The sequence below is a fragment of the Euprymna scolopes genome, chromosome 10, assembly GCF_053919585.1.
Source record: "Euprymna scolopes isolate OS-2025 chromosome 10, ASM5391958v1, whole genome shotgun sequence".
Lineage (NCBI taxonomy): Eukaryota > Metazoa > Mollusca > Cephalopoda > Sepiida > Sepiolidae > Euprymna > Euprymna scolopes.
In genome coordinates this window covers 160,472,765-160,485,014 of record NC_136491.1, presented here as the reverse complement: position 1 = coordinate 160,485,014, position 12,250 = coordinate 160,472,765, and the positions used below count along the sequence as shown (strand labels likewise).

At 36.9% G+C, this 12,250-nt stretch overlaps 1 protein-coding gene across 2 annotated transcripts in view; it reads right to left on the bottom strand.

Annotated features, from left to right (window-relative positions):
* Positions 1-12,250, bottom strand: part of LOC145286340 (synaptotagmin-12-like) — a 323,763-nt gene that overhangs the window by 31,266 nt on the left and 280,247 nt on the right. For both annotated transcript variants that reach the window (XM_080135262.1, XM_080135263.1), the window contains one exon: positions 3,785-3,997. In XM_080135262.1, the coding sequence (XP_079991388.1) occupies positions 3,785-3,997 (213 nt within the window). The remainder of the gene's footprint in view (positions 1-3,784; positions 3,998-12,250) is intronic.

The window sequence follows — 12,250 nt, the reverse complement described above, 5'->3', positions numbered from 1 at the left end:
AGTAGCCCTAATTGAAGTCAATGATGCTCGACTAATAAGGAAAATATAACAAAATACCCAGATTTTATGCAAAGAAATTGGAATCGTAGGAAGATCTCCATCATACCAGTAATTATAACAGCAATTGAGCTAATGAAAAAAATTTCAAAAACTACTTGGCGAATAAACTCTGTGGATCAAGTGCAAGAGAGTTCCAAATTATTGAGCTTTAAGAATCGATTAGAATCCTAAAAAGATCTTTCGGTTGGAGTGAAATAGCAGGCGAATGTCTGGTAGCCGACAGGATTCCCTATCTTCAGCAAAACAAAAGCGAAAAGAAAATTGAAAAAAAAAAGATACATAAACTTGTGGAAATTAGTTGTAGATTTCGGTTATGATTTCCTAGCTTTTTTTTCTTGTTTTGTTTTTTTTGTGTGATGTCTTTCGGCGGTCAGAGCCCTCCAAGGTCACTTAGGCAAGCGGCCTCCAGTTGGGACTGTATAGGCGGCGTCGAATCAATAGACCGCTGCACCGTTTCGCTGTCCCTCTTTACACAGACAAGCATGTGGCGTAAGCTATTGGATTCACTGCGTCTCATAGCGGTATAACCGGGGATTTCTCAGTATTTTTATTTGTTTTTCTTCCGTATGTAATTCCCACGTATCAAGGAATTGGACTCACGACTTTAAATAAATATTCTTCCTGTTATGTGTTCCGTTGCAACGCGAGAAGGTGTTTTCTTGATCCTTTTCAATTTATTTTGAAAGATAACAATTTTAATATTTCAGGTAATCCCGATGTAATCCCCTACAGCCATTCCAACTATTCTGCATAAAACGTTGTACCTTTCAACACTTTAAAAGTATATTAGTATGAAAACACTTTAAAAGTATGTTAGCATGAAAATATTTTAAAAGTATGTTAACATGAAAATACTTTAAAAGTATATTAGCATGAAAATACTTTAAAAGTATATTAGCATGAAAATATTTTAAAAGTATGTTAACATGAAAATACTTTAAAAGTATATTAGCATGAAAATACTTTAAAAGTATTTTAGCATGAAAAAACTTTTAAAGTATGTTAGCATGAAGGAATAAAGAGTCTCCAATCGAATAGATCCCGCACTGTCAGCCGAGCTCCAGTCTATGTCCCATCACCATAGTGTTGCATTCTTGTGCCTATTTTACAAACTCATCACACTCATAGCTTCTAGATGTACATACTCCAGACAAACACGTTTAGCAACAAAATCGCATCTCTTCACTATAGAAGTCGCTATTTGCTGGAATGTCTTCTACTCTAGTAAACTCTTTCCTCGAAGTGTTAGGCTTTGTAATTCCCTCCCAGTTGCCTATTTCCATAACTGTACAGACATGCAGAAGTTTAAATGTAATGTGAACCAAGATCTCGCTCATCTCTTCTAAACATGGTCCCAAATATGTAACTCCTTACGTCCAACTGGTAATATGTCTTGTTTGGGGTGAACATGACTTTCAAAGAATGTGGTTGGAAAACAGTAATGTTGTTTGTATGAATCAACAAGATTCAGTTTTAATGAATAAAGTTTGAAGAATAAAGAACTAAGAACATCATTATTAAAAGTATATGTTCAAGTTGTGGTCGACATTTCAAATGAATTCATCAGTCAATGCTGTTATCGACTCCTCCGTCCCAACCTCTCTTGCTTTCCAACAGCAACAATATAATAATTATGTGTATTAATCTACTTTAAAATTTAATCCGTTAAAAATTATTTTGGAAATTTATATTTTTTATATTATATATTAAATAAAATTAGAGTTTTCCTATTTCGATGACCGATATAACTCTGTAAACAAACGCTGCTCGATATGTGTTCCAGTCTGATTCACATACGCATGCACACGCGCACACATACACATATCCACAACGGAACTTTGAAACGAATTTTCTGGCGATTTTTCAAAAACTTTAAAACTTTTCCACAAACTTTGGTCTTTCAAAGTATATTTTACGTTTCGGTAAAATTGTTGATAAATATATTTTGTTCGTTAATTCACGTTTTCTTGTTTTCATTCCATAATTTCTGTTTTTGAGTTGGCATTTATGTTTTTAGCTGTTTCATGCTCCAAGTTAACTACATGTATATTAATTATTAGTGCTATTATTTACACTTTTAAAAACTTTACTATTGCCAAAAACACACAACAATCACTACATTGAACATTGAACATTGAGATTCTACTGCAATGTATCATCTACCGATTCCACAATAAAAATAATATTCTTTAGATACTATGAAAATCTTTCGTAACGATTACACGCTAAAAAGAATCTGTTAGTTACAAATACGTAAGTTATTGAAATTATTACAGAGTCGTTTGCTAGATGCTCTGTGATTGGATGAAAAACAACCAATCACAGGATACCTTTGTCGAATCTTCACTGAACCCCACGAATCTTCAACAGTTCTTTTCAAGTTCCTTTTTCAATAAGTTGTGATCCTCGAGAAAGCAAATTCGCCCGCTGCTATCTCCATCTTCAAGATTATTAGTGCAAGGATTAGCAACTGCAGCACATGAGTTTACAACCGAAACGAAACGAACTCAAACAACGAGAAATATAAGAACCGTTAAAAGAACGAATTTTTAGAGATAAGTTCCACAAATACCAGCTATTTACAAAATACCTTCCTCTCTTTTTCCCCTGTTTTTTCTTCGAAATGCAAGTTTGCTTTATTACATTTTCATCTGCGTCGTGTGTTGTATTGTCGTGCGTATGTCTATGTATGTAAAGTAAACATTTTTCTGTAATCGGTGTATCGTCTAGTGGACAGTTACTGTTCTTTGTATATCTGTTGTGTCTGTACGTGTCGATCTGTTACATGTATATTTGTCTTTCTATGTGTATGTGGGTGTTTTCACATATTCACGACAATAACGAACGGGACAATAAAATAAACAGTATTTAACAATGATGAATAAACCCTGATCCGCTTGAGACATATCTTATTCAATGTCTTCCTCTCCTTTGGCATCCTCTTCCGAATAGAACCTCAAGACGCCAAGTTGTCATTTCCAGATCTTTATTTCCAAATGTTACACGTCTTGGAGTTTGCAGCTCTTAACCTACCTTACATTTTCCTTAGTTGGTGCGTAGATGCTTCCATCGAACCACAGAGACAACTCGTGTCCGCTCTAACTCAGTAGTTAACTAACTACAAATCGTCTCCTCAACTTCCTGTTACGGACTAACTCCTAAATCTGATTTCTCTTGGCTTACGTGTCTTTTACATCAGTCAGAGTAGACAATCTTGCTTGTCACGTAAGCTTTACTAAACCAAATTCCAAACTAGCTTTGTTTATGCTTTTCACCTATTAATAACATTGTTCCTGGAGCCAAAAATTTCCCAGTTAAAAATTTAACATAAATATTTCAACTAACATTCTTTACTTTTAAAACATTCTTCTGAATATTTTTTTAACAAAATAATTTAACAATTAATTATAATCGTTCTAACCATTGGCACTGCCTATCATAACATAACACAGAAACTACGCTGTGATCATAGCCAAACGTCCACCACATAACACATATTCCTTTCTTCTTGCCGGTATCACAATCCTAATGAGATAAAAAAAAAAAATATATATATATATATATATATATATATATATATATATATATATATATATATATATATATATATAGGCAACACTAAACACAAACTCCCTTGCCATTCATGAGAGTCAGCTTTTATCTCAATGTAAAGAATTGCTTGAGAGGGAAATTAATATCAAAATTAAAAAATTCTTTTACAAACCTCATCCAAGTCTCGTAGATTCAACCACATCTTAATTGGAACTCGCAGATCAATGTCGCCAATTCTAATTTCACTTTCTCCGATCACTTTGTGGCGGGCATATTTGTCTACAGAGAACACCTGGAATTGTAGAATCTTTTGTTCGAGATCTGTTGAGTCGACATTAAAGAGGAAACGTTCTTTATATACGGGATTGCACGTATTTCGCTGCACCTGGAATTCGAAAGAGAAAATAAGATTTAAAGTTTTTATAAGAATTGTTTAGAAATTTTACATCTTTAAATAACATTCAACAACGACAACATTTCCGGAAACATGTTTTTCATCAGAGTAAAATATAGCAAATAATCAGTTGAATCGAAAAAAAAAAAGATAGACAACGTAAAAGTATTGACATAAACAGTCATTTCTCTCACTCGCATGAGAGAGGGGGAGAAACAGAGAACGTGAGAGAGAGAGAGTGTGTGTGTTTCATTACCCATTTGAGAGAGTGAAGGCTCTTATGTAAAGCGTACCTTTTTTTTAAATGGCATTTCGCTAAACCACTGGTGGAGGGGGACTCCTGGGTTATCGTTAACAACCTACCTTGAGGTGATGACATCAACAAATTCCCCAGTTTACAAACCAATATCACCTAAGGAATAGGTAGGCTCTGCCTATCTCCCAACTTCTATACTTATCCATTGTCTATTAGCCAGATGCAGTTACAATATGTGAGACTCACTTGAGATAGTGTGTGCCTGACCATGATTCCTGAATAGGACAATGAACCCCGACTCCCCATTTTCTAAATATTTCTGTCACATTGCATTGCTACTTATGTTCACTTGACTGGTTTAGACAATTATTGTAAAGTTGTTGCAGAATGTATTTTAGTTTAATTCCCCTTCTTTATTTCCTGCTAATATTTAATATTTAAATAAAATAAAATATAAATTTCCATAAATTTAAAAAAGAGCCCCTCCGTGCTGAGATGAAGTACTGACCACAGGTTGAAAACAAATAGAAACCTAACTGAACACAACTTGTAGTTGAAACTTTCGTGAAAAGCAAGCTTTTTACTTTTAATTACTTAACTGCTTTATAAGTACAGCCAATTTATTGCGTATTCACCGAAACATGTTTGCGTGCTTTTAATTACTGCTTCAATTTTTTTGAAAATCATAAATTTTCATTCTATGTATGTTTAAATATAAAAATATAAAACCTATACTAGCCGTATGTATATGGTTATTTATGTATGATACTAAAATCACTGGCACAAATGTTTTTCTAAATGTCGAGTTAAAATAGCTAGTAACTTTCCCTCCAAGACGACTGCCTGTGTCTATTTTGCGTGATAAACATTATTTAAAATTTTTATACTATTAAACTCTACCAAAAACTCTGTATATCCTGATGCATATTAATGTTGTATTCTTGTAAGTTACATCATCTCTCCTGTTCCAACTGGACAAATAACCAATTGCTCTTCTCCCCAAAGCTGCTATAAAATCTCATACTTTGCACATACCTTGGGAGAGGGGTTTAGCCTCCGGTCCTTAACTTTAGAAGGCTGATCTTTTAAAAATCGATACTCCGGTCCTTAACTTTAGAAGGCTAACCTGAAAAAGTCAATACTAAACATCTACAGCTATCTATTGAGAAGGCATGCATTATCTTATAACTAATACCTATATTTCTACAGCTTATCTTTAAGATATTAATTAGCCATAGTCTGTACTTATATTTAAAGTGATCTATATTAAGTAACAATTATATCTTTCTTTCTCCTGGATGAGCCAAATTAGTGGTGATTGTCTTTGCATGAAAACTAACACCTGAAGCTCATTTTGAATCGTACCCTAACTCTTTATACTATAATTTTCCAATATATTTATTAATCCACAAACCATATTTAATCCTAGTTGAACTTTAATAGAAAGTAACCTTAAATATACATAAATATATATAAATTTATATATACATATTTATATATAAATTTATATATAAATATTTATATATAAATTTATATATAAATATTTATACATAAATTTATATATAAATATGTATATATAAATTTATATATAAATATTTATATATAAATTAATATATACATATTTATATATAAATTTATATATAAATATTTATATATAAATTTATATATACATAAATATATATAAATTTATATATACATATTTATATATAAATTTATATATACATATTTATATATAAATTTATATATAAATATGTATATATAAATTTATATATAAATATGTATATATAAATTTATATATAAATATGTATATATAAATTTATATATAAATATTTATATATGAATTTATATATAAATATTTATATATAAATTTATATATATTTAAATCTACACGTCATACTCATGTATACTCCTACCCTCGCTTCCTCACAAAACGCGTGAATAGCCACATCTTCCAATCTTAATCCGATTTTGAGGAGTGTAACTTCACAGCAGATACTAACTCAAATAATACACACGCAGGGGCATAGAAATACCTGTCCTTGAAACCAGGTGCGGGGTTAACCCTCTCGGTGCTGATGGACTCATAGATCTTGTCAGGTCATCCATCTAGAAGAAGGAAAACTTTTATGTTAAACGTGTGCCACCAAATGGAGGAGAGAGGCCTCATAATTCCTGGTTGACAACCCTCAAGAGCTGGTGACTCGATCAAATCACCAGTTTGCAACCCTAAACTATTCATTAGATATATAACCTCTACAAACTAACCCTGTAACATTAACTAACCACGCAGGGTCGCAGAAATACCTGGATTAGGACGCAGGCACAGAGCAAACCCTCTCAGGGCTGATGGACCCAGTAGATCTTCCCAGATCACCCGTCTAGGAGAAGGAAAACTCTGAAACTAAAGCAAAGGGGAGAGAGGCCTCTCCAGTCTTGGTTTACAACCTTCCTAGAGCTGGTAACTCAAACAAATTACGGGTCTGCAAACCTAAATTGCTTAAGGAGTAGATAGGCTCTGTCTATTGCCCGGCTTCCATACTCCTTTTTTGCCTATTAGTCAGGGGCAGAGACACTATCACAGTGAATCGACAAAACACTTAGTGCTAGATCTTGTTTCTTGTCTAGGGCAATGAATGCCGTTTCCCCACTCCCGACACATCCCACCGCTCAAAACTGGGAACTTGGGAGTGCTTGAGTACCACACATGCCTGTGCAATTAGATTGGGGTGACCTTCTTCTGATGGGTTGAGGGTACCAGATTGACAGTTCCTGGATGCCATTTCCGACTGATAGAACAGGTGCCTTAACTCTTTGGTAGCGCTTAGAGCGGCTGCTCCATCAACAGTTGTATAATATCGGGATGTTTGTAGTGCCATGTCGCACATGAAAAGGGGCCCTGCACTCATCCCGATGTGCTTTCCTGAGGCCACAGTCCAAGTTGATTAAAGGTCAGCTAATGGTCTACTTGTGTTGCATGTCTGATACCCTGCATAACCTCTTGTTCAGCTCCCCCTTACCTTAACTGAAACTCTTTAAAAACATGATTACAATACAATAAAAAACAATAAGCTTAAATCAGGCCTAGGGACAAACAAATTCAACTTGCCTCCTCCCTTGAGGCTTGCATTCACTAACATCCGTGGGATTAGAACTAATTTAGCTGATGTTGAAGCATTTCTCCTAACAAATACCCCGGATATCTTAGCACTTAGCGAGACTAACCTACACTCCTCCATCACCTATAGCTACTTTAACATGTCTGGCTATCTCCCACTCTGCCGTAAGGACTATGACAGACATATGCACGGAGTCTACATTCGTAACACTCTCCCCCTGACTAGAGAAACAAACCTAGAAATGGACGATCAAGGCTTTATGTGCTTTAGACTAAACATGCAACATAACATTAGCTACTTTTATTTTCTCTACGGTTCTCCCTCAACCCAGGACTGCACCATAATAAACAAAGTCTCTGACAGCATAGACACCGCACTCTCCCTCGACACTAGTGCACAAGTACATGTACTTGGTGACTTTAATGTTCACCACAAAAACTGGCTTGGATTCTCTACTCACACAGATGAAGCGGGCAGCACAACACATAGCTTTGCTATATCTCACTCCCTATCACAAATGGTTACTTTTCCAACCCGTTTCCATGACCAGCAAGAACAACACGCATCACTTCTAGATCTGTTTCTGATCTCAGTTCCCGAGGATTGTATTACAAATGCTGACAGCCCACTCGGGAATGCTGATCATGCAGTGATAATGTTCGAAATCGCCCTAAACTCTAGAGCCAAAACTGAAGAGCCAGTGCTCAAAACAACGAGATATTATAAAAAGGTTGATAGGGAAACCATCAGAGATCTTATCAGAGATGACCCATAGGGAAATATTTTTTCTCTTCCTGCTGAACAGTGTGCAAATGAGACCACTGAATGGTTCGAAACAGCAATCGAAGCACATGTTCCCATGCGGAAATTTCATAGCAAGCCCCACTCTCCCCAACGGTTTACTTCTACTTGCGCTCCTGCCATTGGCAGCATGCATACCGCAAATTTAACCGACATAAGTCCTGTTCAAACAGACAAAAATATACAGAAGCTAGAAGTAACGTTAAGAAAGAAACAGCGACAGCTATGAGAGAATTTACTGAAACCACTAAAAAACACATTGAAGCACAAAAATTAGGAACTCATGACTTCTGGAAAATCTACAACAGTGTAGTAAATAATGGCCAATCAACAATTCACCCACTAACCAACAATCACAAAGTTGTTTGCTCAGCAACCGACAAGGCTAATATGCTTGCCAGTCGGTTTGCCTCAAACTCCACACTGGACCCTTCCAACCACCCCCTGCCTGACTTTCCTTTGCGGACAGACGCCACGCTAAACGATCTAAAAATCACCCCTGCTCAGGTGCATGCTATCATAAAAAACCTTGACACTTCAAAAGCATATGGATCTCATCCCAGCTGTGCTATTAAAAAAGTGCTCAGCCGAAGTATCTCCAGTTCTCTTCAAACTCTACCACAAATGCCTTAATGGATCTTGCTTTCTGGGCTGTTGGAAAACTGCTTCTATGGTACCAGCATTCAAGAATTCTGGCGAAAGAACTGACCCATCAAATTATCGCCCCATTAGCCTCCTGCCACTTTTTGTCAAAATATTTGCGACCATAATTAACCATGCTCAAGTCCGTCACCTTACAGATGCTAAACTTCTGACTGAAAAACAATATGGATTTAGACAAGCCCGTTCCACAGCAGACATCCTCACTGTAATCTTTGAACGCATATACATTCACTGGACAAAGCAGGGGAGGGCAGAGCGGTAGCTCTAGACATATCTAAGGCTTTTGACAGAGTGTGGCATGAGGGTCTCCTCAGGAAAATTAAATCATACGGTATCACTGGTAGAATACTTAACATAATTAAATCCTTCTTAGATAAGAAAAAAATCCAGGTTGTCCTCGAGGGTTGTACATCTAAACAATATGATATAAATGCGGGAGTGCCTCAGGGGTCTATCCTTGGACCTCTATTGTTCCTAATATTCATAAATGACCTCTCCGATAAAATTGCCTCTGAGATGGGTATATATGCTGATGACACCACACTCTATAACAGGCATGACAGGAAAACAAATGAACACATAACTAAAGAAATGCCAAAAACACTAGAGGATGACCTCCAATCTGTAGTGGAATGAGGACAAAAATGGATGATCACATTCAATGCTGCCAATACTAAACTGGTTTCCTTCAATAATTACAAGAAACCTTCTCTGCCACCAATAGCCATGGCCAGTGACTCCCTATCTGAGAGTACATCTTTCAAACTTCTTGGCCTAACGTTCACAGGAAACATGAGTTGGAACAATTACATTGAAAACATTGCCAGGGCTGCTGCGAAGAAGGTAGGCTCTCTCTACCGTGCTAGAAAACTACTGACACCTGAAAGTATCCCTTACCTCTATAAGGCCACCATTCGCCCATGTATGGAGTATTGCTGCCACATTTGGGCTGGTGCATCTGCTGCTAGTCTCTCACTCCTAGGCAAGGTTCAAAAGAGAGTCGCCAATCTGATAGGCCCTGAACTGGCATCTAAGCTTCAGCCTCTGTCCCATCGACGAAACGTTGCATCCCTCTGCCTGTTCTACAAGTAATTCAATGGTGAATGCTCTGACGAAATGCAGACACTTGTGCCCCCACAACATAGATACCCTTGACAAACCCGACAGGCAGCTAAATCCCACCCCCACGCAGTAGAGATCCCTAAATGTTAAAGATCTTTCTACTCCAGTAGTTTCCTCCCCAGAACTTTTAGACTCTGGAATTACATTCCAGGTCCCTGCTTCCCCAACTGTACTGACATGCAGAAGTTCAAGTGTAACGTGAACCGACATCTTGCTGCCCAAATCCCAACATAGTGCCCCAGTAGTTGCTGCCCCTGATAGTAGCCCCCTACACCAAAGTGGCAATGTGCTTTGTTTGGGGTGAAAATGTAATAAAATAAATAGATAAATAAACTGCTTAAGGAGTAGATAGGCTCTGCCTATCGCCTGGCTTCCATACTCATCCCCCTTATTCCCTTCTCTTAAACTTGGGTATTTTTTTTGGAGATGCTTGTTTACCATAAATGCTACCATGATTAGACTGGGCCAGTTTTGTCTGACAGGTTTGAGGCTACTGGTTTAACAGTTTGTTTGGCTGCTGTATTCCAACTGATAGTACTGGAGCTCTAACTCTTTGGTCGCGCTTAGAGCGGCTGCTCTATCATCAGTCATATGATATCGGGATGTTTGTAGTGCTATGTCGTGCATGGAAAGAGACCCTGCACGCATATCTGGTGGACATTCCCAAGGCAAAATTCCTGTGGATAAGGTGTCGGCTGATGTTCTGCTTGTGTTGCATGATGGTGGATATGCACATCCCTTGTCTAGCACCTTTTACCCTAAACTGAAACTATAAAATAAAACGAAATGACAGCTCAATCCAAAATAACAATCAAACCAGACACACACTCAAACATCAATTTGCTACTCCCTTGATGTTTGCATTTACAAATATCCGTGGACTTAGAACTCACTTAGATGATGTAGAATCATTTCTCCTTGCAAACTCCCCGGATATCTTAACGGACAAGTGAAACTAACTTGCTCTCCTCCATCACCTCTAACCATTTTAACATGTCTGGTTATCTTTCACTTTGTCGCAAGGACTGACAGACACATGCATGGACTTGGAGTCTATATTCGTAACTAGGGAATATAAACTAGAATCAGATGACCAGGCCTTCATGTGCTTTAAACTAATTTTACATATCATTAACTACTTATTTCTTTATTGCGCTCCCTCGAGCCAATCATATCTCTGACAGCATAGATGTGGCACTCTCCCTTGATACTACCCAGCCACACCCAAATACATGTATTTGGTGACTTTAATGTCCACCACAGTAATTGTCTTCGCTTCTCTAACTACACAGACACAGCTGGTAGTAACATCCATAACTTTTCTATATCCCATTCCTTGACACAGACAGTAACATTCCCGATCCGCCTACCAAATCATCAGGACAAACAAGCCTCACTTCTGGACCTATTTCTGACCACAGTTCCTGAGGATTGTTTAACAAATGCCCATTACGCACTCAGGGATGTTGAACATGTGATGATGATAGACATCACTCTAAACTCTCCACCTCAAGTTGAAGAGCCATTGCTCAAACCAACAAGGTACTACAATAAGGCAGAAATCACATAAGAGATGCTCCATGGGGAAATATCTTTCTCCTCCTGTAGAACAGTGCACAAATGAGACCACTGAATGGTTCAATGCTGCAATTGTAGCACATGTTCCCACACGAAAGTTCTATAGCAAATTCCACTCTCTCCAATGGTTTACTTCTACTTGCACAGCTGCCATTGCTCAAAGGCAACATGCATACTGCAGATTTATCCGACATTGCCTCTTCCTTAATCACATATTTTTTCCGCATCTATTTACTAAACGTCTATATGAAAGTTCACAGTTTAATATTAACCGATCTACAATCGCTAAGCAAGTTTTATTTTATTTACTTTTGTACTGTTTTCTGACATTCCTCGTTGTCTGATGACCACGTTGGCCCCAGCTCAAAATAATTTATCAAAATCTTGGACAGAATACATTAAGGGAAAACATTAAAAGTCTGTCAAATTAAAAAAAGAAAGTATAGCTACATTCAAAAGTAAAAATATAAGGCGATTATGTGTAAACACACCGAAAAAATATTTTTTAAGAATTTAGAGCGGGAGGTAGTCATGCATATAAATTTTACGTAAAATATTCCCAACTTTTGGTCCATATTAACCTTGGGGGTAGTTAACTAAATTTTTTACCACTAACCCTAAGTTCGAATAGTAAAGTCATATAATTATAATTAATTGTTTTAGTTTTCGTATTACCACCCGGATTTATAGTTAGTAGTAGGAAGTAGA